Source organism: Choloepus didactylus, chromosome 7 (genome assembly GCF_015220235.1).
Source record: "Choloepus didactylus isolate mChoDid1 chromosome 7, mChoDid1.pri, whole genome shotgun sequence".
NCBI lineage: Eukaryota > Metazoa > Chordata > Mammalia > Pilosa > Megalonychidae > Choloepus > Choloepus didactylus.
The window spans coordinates 80,181,376-80,197,599 of NC_051313.1; the positions used below are offsets into that span (position 1 = coordinate 80,181,376).

The window sequence follows — 16,224 nt, forward strand, 5'->3', positions numbered from 1 at the left end:
ATGTCTGAGCTATGTTTGAGTCTGGCTCTTATATTCTATAATTCTAGTTCCTCCATCAAAATTTTAAGGAACTTTCTGCCACTGTTTTAGTGTCTCTTTGAAATGACTGATGTTCTTTCATCCAACAAATTTTCAAGTCTGCTACTCAAGAAACTTTTTCCTCTTACATACTACATCTCTTTCTCCTCCATTAGGAAAAAGGAAAAAAAAAAAAAAAACAGTTTATCCCACACTTTCACTACAATGGCTCTTCTTATAGAAATATATATAAATGCTGTTTGCAATTCTTTGGTTTCTCTGGAACTAATGATTGGTCTCTAAATAATTCCAGAATATTATCAGCCATTCTATTCTCTTTAAATATTACCACTTTCCCATTCTCTCAATTATCTCCTTCTGGAACTTTGCCATATGTAGACCTTACCTTCTCATTCTAACCTCCGTATCTCTTAAACCCCTCTTTCCTGTTTTCTATCTTTTTGTCTCTCTGACCTGGATTTTGTATCTTTCCTTTGTATCTATTTTGGAGTTTATTCTCTTTCTATTATGTCTAATCTACTATCTACTATCCTTTAAATTTTAAATTCTGATTTTTACATCTTTTACTTCTAGAAGTTATATTTGGTTCTTTTCCAAACTCTTTGGTCATTTTTATGTTTTCAAGATGCTCTTTTATTTCTTTAAACATAAATGTGCCAGTTTGGATGTATTATGTCCCCCAAAACACCATTATCTTTGATGCAATCTTGTGGGAGCAGACCTATTCATGTTGATTAGATTGGAATCCTTTGATTGAGTGTTGCCATGGAGATGTGACTCAATCAAATGTGAGTGAAATGTTTGAATTGCTAATTTCCAAGGAGGTATTACCCCACCCATTCAGGGTGGGTGTTAATTGGATCACTGGAGTCATATAAAGGAATTCACAGACAGAGGGACTCAGAGCAACTGAGAGTGACATTTTGAAGAGGAACTGCAGCTTAGAGAGGAACATCCTGGGAGAAAGCCATTTTGAAACCAGAACTTGGAGCAGACGCCAGCCACATGCCTTCCCAGCTAACAGAGGTTTTCTGGACACCATTGGTCATCCTCCAGTGAAGGTACCTGACTGTTGATGCATTACCTTGGACACTTTATGGCCTTAAGACTGTAACTGTGTAACCAAATAAACCCCCTTTATAAAAGTCAAAAAAAAAAAAAAAAAAGAAACCACTAAGAGCAAAACTCTCCTCCATGAAAAACACTAGATAAAGGACAGAAAGTGCTTCAGAACAGCAGTTCCAGGATGCCACTGGCTGGGCAGGGACTTGTACACCACATAATGAGGTCTTAGCTGGAATGGCAGAGAAACTGTGTTTATTAGGATGGGTGAGTGGCCAAGAACTCCACTGGGGACAGGTGGTTGGAACCGGCTGACAAGTGTGGAAGATAGCAGCCTTCTCAGCAGTTGGCAGGGGTGATAACCCTTTGTAGCCCCACGGCCAAGACTCCCATGCTGGGGACTGATGGCTGGAGTCAGCCACTGAACACGGAGCTTTCTAAGCCCTGTGCACCCATCTCAGCAGTTGGCTGGAGAGATAACCCTTCACAACCCCATGGCTGAGAGCTCCCATGAGGGAACTCAGGATTCAGCAGTCTAGTGACTGCAACCACTCTTCCTCCACAGAAGCCAATGGTGTGACAGCCGAAAGGCAAGAGTACGACATGGAAATGCCCAACCCCAGGACTCACAGGCACATGGTAGACAGGGACTGAGGTGCATTTGAACTGGAAGGTGAGACACGTAGCTCCACAGCCCCAGAGTGGTCCACTAGCAGCCCCGGTAATTGCTGGGACCACTGTGCCCTGGAATGCACTCCCAGCCAAACCACGTAGGACCTGCTCCCCTCTCACAGGACTGGCAGTCCCCAGTGCACACAGAAAATTGGGGTGCTGATTGGATTTCCACCTGGTTTGGACCCTGCCCAGTGCATAGATGAAGTTGGGGGAGAGTTGGCTTGAGGGTAGGACATGGCTCAAGAGTGCCATCTGCTGGTAGGATGGGGAAAGTGACTCCACCAAGCTGTAGCTCTGCCAAATGATAGATAAATGTTCAAATAATCCTACATATCCTAAAATAAACTTATCAAGGTAATAAAATGCAATGGCAACAAAAGAAAATCACAAGGAATATGAAGAAACCAGAAGATATGGACAACCCAAACAACCAAATTAAAAAGCCAGTGGAGACATAGAACTTGGAGCAATTAATCAAAGTAGTACACAGAAATCTCCAAAACAACTTCAATGAAATGGCTAAGGACATAAAGGACATCAAGAGGACATTAGAAGAGCATAAAGAAGAATCTGAAAGAGCAAATAAAAAAATAGCAGAACGTATGGAAATAAAAGATACTGTCAAATTAAAAATATATTTGATACACATGACAGCAGATTTGAAGAGGCAGAGGAAAGAATAAGTGAACTAGAGAATAGATGATGGAATGTGAAAGCACAAAAGAACAAATGGAGAAAAAACGGAAAAATTTAAAATGGATCTCAGGGAAATGATATACAACATGAAGTGCACAAATATAAGAATCATTGGTATTCCAGAAAGTGAAGAGAAGAGTAAAGGGCTAGGAAGAGCATTCAAAGATATTGTTGGGGAAAACTTCACAATCCTTCTAAATGTCATAAATATGCAAACCAAAGATGCCCAATGAATTTCAAATAGAATAAATCCAAATAAACACACTCCCAAGACATATTCTGATCAGACTGTCAAATGCTGAAGAGGAGGAGAAAGTTCTGAAAGCAGCAAGAGAAGAAGGAATTCACCACATACAATGGAAACAACATAAGACTAAGTACTGACTACTCAGCAGGTACCATGGAGGCGAGAAGGCAGTGGTATGACATATTTAAAATTCTGAAAGAGAAAAACTGCCAGCCAGGAATTCTTTATCCAGCAAAAACTGAGGGAGAGCTGAAAATTTTCAAAGACAAACAAATGCTGAGAGAATTTGCTAATAAGAAACCTGCCCTGGAAGAAATACTAAAGGGAGTTCTACTGACTGAGAAAAAAAGAAGAGAGGTCTGCAGAAGGGCACAGAACTGAAGAGTATTAGTAGGGGTAACTTAAAAGAAATAAAGAGAGAGAGAGAGAGGGAAAAAATAGATCTGACAACTAAAAATCAAAGTATGATGGCTGATTCAAGAACTGCCTTCACAGTAATAACTCTGAATGTCAATGGATTAAACTTCCCAATTAAAAGATATAGATTGGCAGAATAGATTTAAAAGCATGAACCATCAATATGCTATCTACAAGAGACTCATCTTAGACCCTGCAACACAAAGAGATTAAAAGTGAAAGGATGGGAAAAAATATTCCACCTAAGCTACAGCCAAAAGAAAGCAGGGGTAGCAATACTAAAACAGATAAAATAGACTTTAAATGCAAAGATGTCATAAGAGACAAAGAAGGACACTATATACTAATAAAAGGGACAATTCACCAAGAAGAAATAACAATTGTTAGTGTTTATGAACCCAGTCAGGGAGATCCAAAGGACATGAGACAAACACTGGCAAAGCTGAAGGAAGCAATAGACACTTCTACAATAATCATGGGAAAGTTCAACACACCATTCTCTTCTATAGATAGAACAACCAGACAGTACCAACAAGGAAATTGATAACCTAAACAATGTGATAAATGAATTAGACTTAACAGACATATATAGAGCATTACATCCCAAATTACCCAGATACACATTCTTTCCTAGTGCTCATGGAACATTCCCCAGGACAGATCATATGCTGGAGCATAAAACAAGCCTCAGTAAATTTAAAAAGATTGAAATTATTCAAAGCACATTCTCTGACACAGTGGAATGCAATTAGAATTCAATAACCATCAAAGAACCAGAAAATTCACAAATATGTGGAGGTCAAACAACACACTCCTAAACTAGGGTGTCAAAGAAGAAATTGAAAAAGAAATTGTCAAGTATCTAGAGACAAATGATAATGAGAACACAATATATCAAAACCTATGGGATGCAGTGAAGGCAGTGCTGAGGGGGAAATTCACAGCTCTAAATGCACATGTTAAAAAGGAAGAAAGAGATAAAATCAAAGAATGAATGGAACAACTGAAGAGAATGATCAGCAAACTAATCCTAAAGCAAATAGAAAAAAAGAAATAGCAAGGATTAAAGCAGAAATAAATGATACGGAGAACAAAAAACAAGAGAGAATAAATAAAACCAAAAGTAGGTTCTTCGAGAAGACCAACAAGGTTGACAGATCCTTAGCTAGACTGACAAAGTAAAAAAGAGAAAATACCCAAATAAATAAAACAATAAATGAGGGGGGATATTACTGTGGATCCCGAAGAAATTAAAAATAACCATAAGAGGATACTATGAACAACTATATGCCAAAAAACTAGACAATTTAGAGGAAATGGGTAATTTCCTGGAAACACATGAACAGCCTAGACTGACCCAAGAAGAAACAGAAGACCTCAACAAACCAAACACAAGTAAAAAGATCCAATCAGTCATGAAAAAGCTTCCTACAAATAAAAGCCCAGGGCTAGACAGCTTCACAGAGGAATTTTACGCAACTTTCCAAAAACGACTGACACCATTCCTGCTGAAGCTCTTTCAAAAAATTGACAAAAAATGGAACACTAACTCATTTTATGAAGCTAACATCACTCTAATACCAAAACCAGATAAAGATGCTACAAGAAAGGAAAACTGTAGGCCAATCTCCCTCATGAATATAGATGTAAAAATTCTCAACAAAGTACTTGCAAATCGAATCCAAAGACACACTAAAAAAATCATACATCATGACCAAGTGGGGGTCATCCCAAGCATACAAGGGTGGTTCAACATAAGAAAATCAATCAAGTAATGCAACACATTAACAAATCAAAAGGGAAAAATCAAATGATCATCTCAGTAGATGCTGAAAAAGCCTTTCGAAAATTCAGCATCCATTTTTGATAAAATCACTTCAAAAGGTAAGAATTGAAGGAAACTTCCTCAATATGATAAAAAGCATATATGAAAAACCCAAAGACAGCACAGTACTCAATGGTGAGAGACCGAAAGCCTTCCCCCTCAAATCAGGAACAAGACAAGGATGCCTCTGTCACCACTATTATTCAACATTGTGCTAGACGCCCTAGCCAGCGTAATGTGGCAAGACAAAGAATAAAAGGCATCCAGATTGGAAAGGAAGAAGTAAAACTGTCATTATTTGCAGATAATATAATCGTATATTTGGAAAATCCTGAGATATCGATGACACAACTTCTTGAGCTAATAAATTTAGTGAAGTGGTGGAATACAAGATTAATGCACAAAAGTCAGTAATGTTCCTATACACTAGAAATGACCTAACTGAAGAGACGCTCAAAAAAAAAAAAATTCCATTCACAATAGCAACCAAAAAAATCAAGTACCTAGGAATAAACTTAACCAAGGATGTAAAAGACTTCCACATAGAAAATTACATAACTTTGCTAAAAGAAATGAAACGGAACCTAAAGAGATGGAAAGCTATTCTGTGTTCATGGATAGGAAGGCTAAATGTCATTAAGATGTCAATCCTACCCAGAGTGATGTACAGATTCAAGCAATTCCAATCAAAATTCCAACAAATACTTTGCAGACTTGGAAAAGGTAGTTATCCAATTTATTTGGAAGGGAAAGGGAAGTCAAATTACTAAAAACATTCTAAAAAAGAAAAATGAAGTGGGAGGACTTACACTTCCTGTCTATAAAGCCTATTATAAAGACACAATAGTCAAAACAGCATGGTATTGGCACAAAGACAGACATATTGATCAATGGAATCAAATCAAGAGTTCAGAAACAGACCCCCAGTTCTACAGCTGATTGATTTTTTTACAAGGCCCCCAAATCCACTGAACTGGGACAGAACAGTCTTTTCAACAACTGTGGCTGGGAGAACTGGATATCCATAACAGAAAAATGAAAGAGGACCCCTACCTCACACCCCATACAAAAATTAACTCAAAGTGGATCAGAGCCCTCAGTATAAGACAGTACCATAAAACTCCTAGAAGAAAATGCAGGGAAACATCTTTAAGACCTAGTATTAGAAGGTAGTTTCTTAGACCTTACACCCAAAGCATAGGCAACAAAAGAAAAAACAGACAAATGGGAACTCCTCAAAATCAAAAGCTTCTGAACCTCAACAGAATTTGTCAAAAAGTTTGTGAATAGGCAGCCAACTCAATGGGAGAAAATATTTGGAAACCACGTATCTGATAAGAGATTGATATCTGCATATATAAAGGAATCCCACAACTCAACGACAATAGGACAAATATCCGAATTACAAAATGGGCAAATGATATGAAAAGACATTTCTCCGAAGAGGAAATACAAATGGCTAAATACACATGAAAAAATGTTCACATTCACTAGCTATTAGGGAAATGCAAATCAAGACCATAATGAGATATTATCTCACATCAGTAAGAATGGCTGCCATTAAACTAACAGGAAACTACAAATGCTGGAGAGGATGTGGAGAAATTGGAACTCTTATTCATTGTTGGTGGGACCGTAGAATGGTACAGCTGCTGTGGAAGACAGTTTGGCAGTTCCTCAGAAAACTAGATAGCAAGTTACTTTACCACCTGGCAATTTCACATCTTGCTATATACCTGGAAGATCTGAAAGCAGTGATATGAACAGACATTTGCACACCAGTGTTTATAGCAGCACTGTTCACAATTGCCAAGAATGGAAACAATCCAAGTGTCCTTCAACAGATGAGTGGATAAACAAAATGGTATATACATATGATGGAATACCATGCAGCAGTAAGAAGAATGAGGTCTTGAAACATATGAAAAAAAGGATGAACCTTGAAGATATAATGCTGAGTGAAATAAGCCAGACATAAAAGAAGAGATATCATATGTTACCACTAATGTGAACTCCATGAAAATGCAAAATAAGGATCTTATAATGTAGAATATAGGAGACCTAGGGATAGACAGAAGCCAGTGGAGGAGAAATGATAACCTATAACTGTATGTACAGATGTGATAATGAGGATGAACTTAATGGTATGGGAATGGACAGGTGTGATTATGGTTCGTTAATGGGCTTATAAGTATCAGTGCCACATTGAAGGCGAACATGTTTGAAAAGTGGTTGTTTAAAGGCATATAACCCACAGCACTACAAAGATAAGTAGGCGTTAGCATATGTAGTTATAAGGTATGACACTGGTACAAACAGTTAACAACAGGGTGGTATATGGAAAAACTACCCATTTCATATTATAGAGTATACTTTATAGGAATATCGTACCAGCACAACACTAATACTAGGGATGAATAATTAGCACCCCATAAGAGCTCTGGGGTATTTTATGCTATGATAATTGTTTAATATTGAGAGTGATGATGATTGTACAACTAAGTGAAGATAACAGAAGAAACTGTTCTTTATTTTGGTAAAGAATATATGTTTCACATAAATTAGGCCCTCGATCTTGAGGCTTGCTCTTGTGAAATTAGGGCTGTAAATGGGAGGCTAAGCATTCCTATAATTATGCCTAAGAGGCACCTCCAGAAAACCTCTTTTGTTGCTCAGATGTGACCTTTCTCTCTCTAAGCCCAACTCAGCAAATAAATTCATTAACCTCCCCCCACCCCCACAGGACATGACTCCCAGGGGAATGAATCTCCTGGTGACGTGGGATATGACTCCTAGGAATGAGCCTGGCCCTGGCATCAAGGGGTTGATAATACCTACTTACCAAAAGGGGGAAAAGAAAGGTAACAAAATAAGGTTACAGTGGCTAAGAGATCTTAAATAGTTGAGAGGCTATTCTGGAGGTTTTTCTCATGCAGGCTCCAACTAGATAACCCAAATGGCCACAGTATGTCATGCCCTTACCAACAGTAGTCCTGAAATACTTAGGTCCCTATCTGAGATTCTATAAAAGATTCAGTAAGTTTTATCTCTCAGAAACTTAAATCCACTAGAGTGTTCCTATGCCAGACAAGTCCTTAAAACCCAGAGGCAACAGCCTCTTTAAGAATAACAATTAGACGCAGCCCCCTTCTCCATACCGTTGACACTTCCTTTGGATATGAACAAGTTAGGGCGCTCACTGCCTAGACACCCCTGAAGATTGAGAAAATGATTACATGAGAAGAAGGGGTAGCAACAGACAAGATAGGATTTAACAAAGGATTATGAATACTGAAACTTTATATAAATTTATATACATATATATTTTAGATGCTAGGACATTAGAACAGCTAGAAGGAAATAACTGAAATGGTGGAACTGTAACCTATACCATTGTTTGAAATTTGCTCTATAACTATTCACTGAATTGTGCTTTGAAAGTTATCACCTTTAGTATATATATCCCATATTTCACAGTAAGGAAAGAACTGAAGCTATGCAACTGTAACCCATAATATTTTTTGAAACTACCTATATAACTGATGTTGAGCTGTACTTTGAAAGTTAACACCTTTCTGTATATATGTTATATTTTGCAATAATGGAGATAACTGAAATTGTGGAACTGTAACCCATAACATTCTTTGAAATTTTCTAACTACTTGTTAAATAATACTTTGAAAGTTATCATAGTTACGTATATATGTTAAAGGTCACAATAAAAAAATGCATAAAAAGAAGAAACCACTAATGCCACATGTAAATGTTAAGATTCAGTACTAACTTGCCCACTTTTCTTTTTCCCATTTCAACGCATCTTCTCGAATTTGGTCCCAATCTATCAATGGCTGATCTTCTGTGAGGTTGTCATCTTGGCTTATATCTCTTTCAGCAGATGGTTGGAATGCAACAATATCTATTAAAAATATTTTTACCAAATTAGTTGCATAACAAATCTTGCCAGTACAAAATCTCCAAAGCTACTTTACTATTTTGTGTCTATTAGTAATCAGATGAAAATGCTTAAAATATAAACTTTGGATTTTTCATATTATAGTACCATGACAATTCTGGTCATGATTTTTGTGATCATAACAGATTTATGAAATGGAAAAAAATTATTGGAGAAGAGAAGGAAAACAGCATGAGAGCCTAGTGCATACCACAACACATCAAGCAAATTACTTAATCTTTAAAATAATCCTGTGAGGCAGATGTTACCCATGAAGAAACAGAGCCTTAGAGATTGAGTTCCTTCCCATGAAACACTAAAAGGCAATGCTGTTGAACCCAAGTCTGTCTGTTCTTTTTACTTCCACACTGCTTCTGATGATAATTCAATAATGGCTTTTTCTCTAATCCAAATAGATCCAAGATTTTTTAAATGCCAAATAAATAGGTAGTTTTCAAAGTCAGTCATGATCTAATTGAGAGACCATAGAGTCAGAAGGCCAGGACCAACTCTGCTATACTATTAAAAGATTATTTCATTTTTTATTTGAGGCTAAAAGCAACACTGCTAGGTTTAAGCACAGACGTTTCATTTTGAAATTTCTTTTCAGTTTTCATTTGAGGAAAAAAGAAAAGTATTCTGGGATTTCATAGAAAAAAGTCTAAAACAGGCTAGATATATTCATGGTAATCTAAGGCTTTGTATCAGGAATGGAGTCAGCTATAAGATTTATAACACTCAAAAAACTTTTTCTAATTTTAAAGGGCTTGAATGGGCAAAAATTACTTACCAAATCTAGATTCTGAATGGTAGTTTTCCTCTTGTTTTTTAGCAAGATTATCTATCACTGCTTTTGCTTTTGTCTGCATTGCCTTGCTGCCAAAAATTTGGACTTCTGCTTCAGGATACCCTTTTATTATCTAGATACAGGGGGAAAATAGATGAGATTCACCCTACTGCAAAAATTACCCAACTTCAAATAGTATAAAAGTACAAAGTAAATATAGTTTTGCTATAAATCAATATGTCTGAATTTCTAATTTTTTTTGAGGGTGATGCTACTTATATCTTCTCTGGGATTTACTTTCTATTTGAATGAGGAAAGAGTAGGACAATCTGTAAATTACAAAACTACCATGACAGCTAGGGAAGAAATTTAGCAAATAGTTTAAGAAAGAAAATTAACATGTTAATCTGACAGGTGGAATTCATTTCTTTGAATTTTTGTTTTCTTACCTATCAAATGGTAATAATGTTTGGCTAATCTTACAGAATTTTTGTGGAGGTGGAGTGAATTAACCTCCGTGCAATTTAGATAAGAGTTTATTGAACAGTCATGTTACTTAAATAAATTTTTAACTTGAGGAGATACCAAATTTACACACGTATAGTATAATGAAGGCAAGTGTGATGGTTTGAAGCTGCATGTACCCCAGAAAAGACCATGTTCTTAAAGCTAATCCATTCCCGTGAGCATAGACCTATTGTAGGTAGGATCTTTTGATGAGGTTATTTCAGTTGAGGTATGCCCCAAGTGAGTCTTAATCTTCTTACTGGAGTCCTTTATAAGAGATGAAATTCAGAGAAGCACACTGAGAAGCTGAGAAAGAAAAGACAGAGAAGCTGAGAGAGGAAGCTACTGAAGCTAGAAGCTGGAAGCAGCAAAACCCAGAAGAATCCAGCAGATGTTGCCATGTGCCTTGAGGAGTGCCAGTAGCAGGTCTTCAGGGAGAAAGCATTACCTATTGATGCCTTGATTTGGAAATTTTCACGGCTTTAGAACTGTAAGCTTGTAAATTAATAAATCCCCATTGTAAAAGCCAACCCATTTCTGGTATATCGCATTTTGGCAGCTTTAGCTAACTAAAACAGCAAGTTTACAACAAGGCTGACATAATGACATTTTGAGAACGAAATCTGCAAGCAACGCCTTTAAATGTACGTAATCTCAAATACCTCCATTCATTCAATAATACTTAGCTAGAAAATACTATATACCAGATGCTACTTTAGGCTGTTCATTCAGACAAAGCTTATTGTCTACAGGGTTTACAGACCCAAAACTGATGCAGGAAAAAAGCTGAAATGGGGCAATTATAAGGTGCTGAGATGAAAAAGGAATAAGCAACTCAGAATCGGGGAGACGGAGGTCTCAGACTTCCCCAAGGAAATGATAACTAAGCTGACCTGAAAGATGAGTAAGAGTTACCCTGGCAACGGACAGGGAGTGTGCTGGAAGCAGGAATAGTGTGGCTGGGTGGCAAGGTTCAAAAGAAGGAGTGGAGGGAGGGAGTGTGGGAAAAGGAGACTGAAGAGGTAAACAGGTCAGAACAAGCGGTCCACATCAAGTTCAGATTTCTTAAGAGCTTGAGTTGCCATGAAAGTTTTGATGCATGAGGGAAACATGAACACACAATGTGTTTTAGAAAGATTGCTCTGGCCACAATGGACAACGGCTAGAGGAGGACAAGACTGCCTAAAATGATGGCAGTCTCCTTGAGAAGCACAGGAAATGGAAAGGACTTAGTGATGGATTGGTTGAAGGATAAGGAGAGGAAGTACCACAGAAGACATCTGAGATTTCTAGCTTGGAAACTTGTTGACTGATACTGCCATTCACTGAGATTGGAAACTCAGGAACAGGTTAAGGTTTGAGGGAAGAGGGTGAGGAAGGGGCATTTTGGACCTGACAAATACCCCACAGAGATCTCAAGCTTAAACGGGGACTACCTCAAGATTTTTGCCTTTAAGACTTATAAAACCCAGACCTGGAATGGACCACAGCTCAGGTGAGTTCTTGAGAAGAACAGCAATCTGAAAAGCTTTAGCCACTTACCAAAGTTAACACATTATTGTTAACAACTGAACAGAAATTAGGGTTAGGTCTTGTCTGCTGGCTGAGTCTAGTGTTCCATTAGCAATGAATTATATTCCAGGGTTTAAGGACACAGGTCATATACATCCCTTACCTGTATTTTGGTGTTTGTTGTACTTTGGATGTCTCTTATTTTTGATCCACCACGACCTATTTTTAAAAATAAAGGAATATATAACTATAAATGGAAATCAACAAAGGGGATTTACCTACCTTCCTCAAAGAACCTTCTCTACTTCTTACTCAAATCATCCAAAGAAGGGCTGCTAGGGCTCAGTAATCACTTTTAGTTTGGAATAAAGGAAACAAAAGCAGTCTACTCCAAATTTTGGTAAGTGGTAGAAGGAGGTTCCTTTTTCAAAGAGGTAGATACTAAGGCTTGTATATCAGTCCATGAAAAAATTAATTGGATCCAGATCCAACATTAAGTGGGTGCTCTCTAGCACAGTGTCAGCTCTTCACAGGTGCTCAGTAAGTCTTTGCAAAACTGAGTTGAGGGCTTATGTGATTTTATTACAGACTTGATGGCTTTCATTTATGGAGCATCACTTCTTCAGATCTTTGATGTTAAGCCTCCTGGGGGACTAATGAATCTGGGGCTGGTCTAACAATCAGCCTTATAATGCACTGTTAGCAGTTTGCAAAATCTTCTCATTTCCTAAGCAATAGTTTTTTTTTTTTAAGGGCAAAGCAAAATATTATCTCCCATACCTAATGGGCAAGATGTTAATATCATTTCAGTCTTGATGGCAATAAACGGGAAAAAAAATCTCCATTCTAACCATATAAAATTGCTTTTTGGAAAATGAATTTGTAAAATTCAGGATGTACTAAGAATAAACATCTTGTTTTTCAGCAGATGACATACAATAGACAAAAAAAAAAAAAAAATTAAAACACAATATATGGCCCATGCTCTGAGCAGTCCTATAATAATATCCTATACTTCTTTCCTTTGATTTAATAGTTCTAAACGGTACTCAAAGAAACAGATTAATTTCAACACTGTTTTGTTGTTCATTTGGGGGTGGGTAGGCTGTAAAAAGACCTGGTGTTTTTAGCAGCTTTTTTTCACCTTACTAAAGGTTTTACAAGCACTCTAGGAGTTATTATCTCAAAATATAGTCTCTATAAAATACCAAAAGATACAAAAAATGACATCATTCTAGCACCAGAAGGTCTTAGGAGAATCACAGGGAGGGACCTGAATTTCCAGGTGGCAGCTGATTGGAGGCGAGGCGAGGGGGGCGCGGATGCCCTTGCCCAGGCCCCGACCCAGCTCGGCGCACCCATTCTCTTGCTCTCACCGATCACTACGCCGACCAAGTCGTTCTTCAATCCAAAGCAGAGTGGCGGTTCCCTGGGGCCAGCGATCACATATTCCGTGGAGTCGGCAGGGTCCCTCCAGTCGCTACTTCTTCCTCCCGTACGGCCCCCGCGACCTATTCGATTCGGCTTCTCCGCCGGCCTCCGCTCTGGCGTCCGGGACGCTACCGAGCTTCGCCGAGGAGCAGCAACCCAGGAAGAGGCGTTGGAGGCTGCTCCTTGCCTAGACATGGTTCCGAGAAAAAGATCCGGCACGTCCGACGTCGTTCTTGTCCGAGTCTGCACCCCCAACCCGGACGTCGTAGGGTTGCGGAGCGCGCGTGAGGCTCGCACTGCCTCTGCCCCGCCCTTCTCTGGCCACACAGTCATTGGCCGGTGAGGTGTCATGGGCGGGACCTTCAATGGCCAGACCAATCCGCTCTCTTATTTGTGGGAGCGCGCCTTGAGTCAATGCGCCGGTCCAGTGTTCCTCTTTCGGCGTGGGACTTTCTGGGAGTTTCCTTAAGTCTCACCCTACTAAATACCCATGGCTGGTACACACACGTTTCAGTCGCTCCGAAACGTTTTTGACCATGACTTACAAAGAAGAATTACTTTTTACAACGTGACCCAAAGTTGAAACAAAAGGTTGACAAAACCGTATTCACCCTTGCTCCATGAGAAGCACTTTAATATTATTTAAGACTGTTTTAGTTTTGAAAATGTTGGTCTGATCCACAGAATTATTTCGTGACTACTAATGGGTTATAACCCATGGTTTAAAAATTACTGGCTTGAGAGAAGCTGCTTCAGCGCTTCACACTATGACCCAAATGTTTGCTATAGTTTTAGAACTAATGAAATAAATTGAATAAATGTCTGAAGTATCCCCATGCTTGCAGCCTGGATCCGTGATTGGAAAGAATACTCTAGGGATACGAGCCAGCTCGGGAGTGCCACTGTATTGATAAGGATCTTCAAATTTTCTGAACAAATCTTAGTTCAGTCATCCATTAAACTCAATAGAGATCTATAGGCACAGTTGTCGGTGCTAGCTTTGAAAAAAGACATACAAGACTCGGTCCCTCCCCGCTGCTTCCCGGTTGAATGGATTAACTCATGTCCAATTAACCATAACAACTTTAATGCAATACAATCTTCTGGAGAAATACAAAGTGCTATGGGACCATCTGGGAAAGACATAAAAAAAACAAACTAAATAACAATATTCAAGATATTATGCATTTAATCTTCATTTAATTCCTTTAAAAAGGAATTTTGTGTCTGTCAAGCTTTTAGTTTTTGTTTTGTTTTTAATTGGATCCGCTAATTCTTTACCTCTGAGCAGTTGATTAGCAAATCACAACATTCTGAGATTCTATTTTCTCAAGTGGTGAAGGATGGTGAGGAAGGGCATTTCTCAAAACAGTAATTCCAGGTAATACGAATCGTGTACATTACCGTAGTTTAAAATTTTCACAAATTAGAGCAAAATGCATTTTTTCCCCAAGTCTGTGACACTGAGCCTTTTGCAGTTAAAATCAGCAGAAACTCTTATCCATAGGTCACGATTTGGTCTTAGTCTCTGTAGAGCATTAACTAAGCAGGCGAAAACCGAACAACCATGGGCTTTCTTTCTGGTCTGACCTACCACCTACCCTCCAGACACTAAAAAGGATTAACAGGTGGGAGTTGACCTGAAGGCCTCCCGAGGCTGCGCTTTCTTTCCACGGACATCAGGTTTCCGCTGGTTCACACCTTTGCTTCAGTTGTGGCTGGACAGGGATGAGCACCAGCGAAGACTCCTCTGGCCCAGGAGGTAGAAACTGAATAAGCTCCCGCCCCTGACGGCATCCTCCCTCCATCCTCTTAACCTCAGTAGCTGTGCCTGGACCTTTCTCCTCCGCCTGATGGGCGGCTTCCTTCCTGGAAGATCCCGGGTCTGAATTGGCGAGGGTGCTCAATGGCCCGCGTTCTCCTCTGTGCGGCTCCCCGGGGGCTGCGAGGAGCCATACTGAGCAACCCAGGTCCCGGCCTCGCGTCTGCGCCACGATAACTCCCGGGGTCCCCCTGTTCTCGAAAGTCGCCTGCCTGTAATCCGGTCTGGCAGGGAGGGTTCTCACAAGGAGTCGGCAAACACCGCCCTTGGCTCTCGGAGCAGTGGAACCCTGAAAGATGTCATGATCACGCAGGCATTTTCTGCAGCGTCATTTTTTTTTTTTAAGTTGTGGTAATAGATATACAATATAACATTTCACATTTAAACACTTTCAAGTATACAATCCAGTGATGTTAATTACATTCAGAATGTTATGCTACCATCACCATCATCCATTACCAAACTTTTCAATCACCCCAAATATACTGCACCACCTTGCCTACTGAAGTCTAGCGGTCCCACCTCCAGAAGGAAGGTGACTTCAGCCTGTAGCAACAATCCCCTATCGAAGAAAGCATTGTAACTCTACTGTCCCCTCTCAATTAGATTACCTAACTTTTATGAAGCTTTAAGCTGATTACAGATCAATAAAGGATCATTGCACACAATTTGGAAAATCAAAATATATATATAACCCAGTGTCAAAGAAAAATTGCACAGGACAATGTTAAACTGGCAAGGATTGACTTTATTCAGGCTTTTGCGATAAAGGAGAGAAAACTTGGCATCTCATCGTTGGTAGAGGAGATCCAAGCTGGTGCCTGGTAGAGAGGCACCACATTATTGTGCTTTACTCTGACAGTAGTCATTGTTTCTCCTCTGATCCAGTGTTACACATCAACCACCTAAGCCTGCCTTTAGCTCTTAGACCCAGTGAGACAAATTTGCCTCCTTACTAATACTGGAGCTTAGTGAGATGGTCTATCTGGTGCTGAGGTGCAGAGAAAACAGCTGCAAATGAAAGGTTTCAATCCTACAAAAGGTGTGAGCTGAAATAATTTACAGTATGGAGCACAAGGAATTCTTCCTTTTAGGGGAAAAAATTCTTTCTTATTGAAGCTCTATAAGAAATTTGTCCCAAGGCCCTTCCATGGAAAACGATGGGTGTTGACCAGTAATGAGCCTAGTCCAAAAACAGGCTTACTTTTGACATTGGTCACTGAAAACATTTCACTGTAAACTGAGTGTTTTG

General features: G+C 39.1%; 1 protein-coding gene across 1 annotated transcript in view; it reads right to left on the minus strand.

Annotated features, from left to right (window-relative positions):
- DDX43 (DEAD-box helicase 43) overlaps positions 1 to 13,345 on the minus strand; it is a 39,835-nt gene extending 26,490 nt beyond the window's left edge. The window contains exons 1-4 of the mRNA XM_037843763.1: positions 13,096 to 13,345; positions 11,883 to 11,938; positions 9,704 to 9,833; positions 8,746 to 8,877 (exon numbers count right to left, since the gene is read on the minus strand). Coding sequence (XP_037699691.1) covers positions 8,746 to 8,877; positions 9,704 to 9,833; positions 11,883 to 11,938; positions 13,096 to 13,345 — 568 coding nt within the window. The remainder of the gene's footprint in view (positions 1 to 8,745; positions 8,878 to 9,703; positions 9,834 to 11,882; positions 11,939 to 13,095) is intronic.
- Positions 13,346 to 16,224: the final 2,879 nt, after the last annotated feature.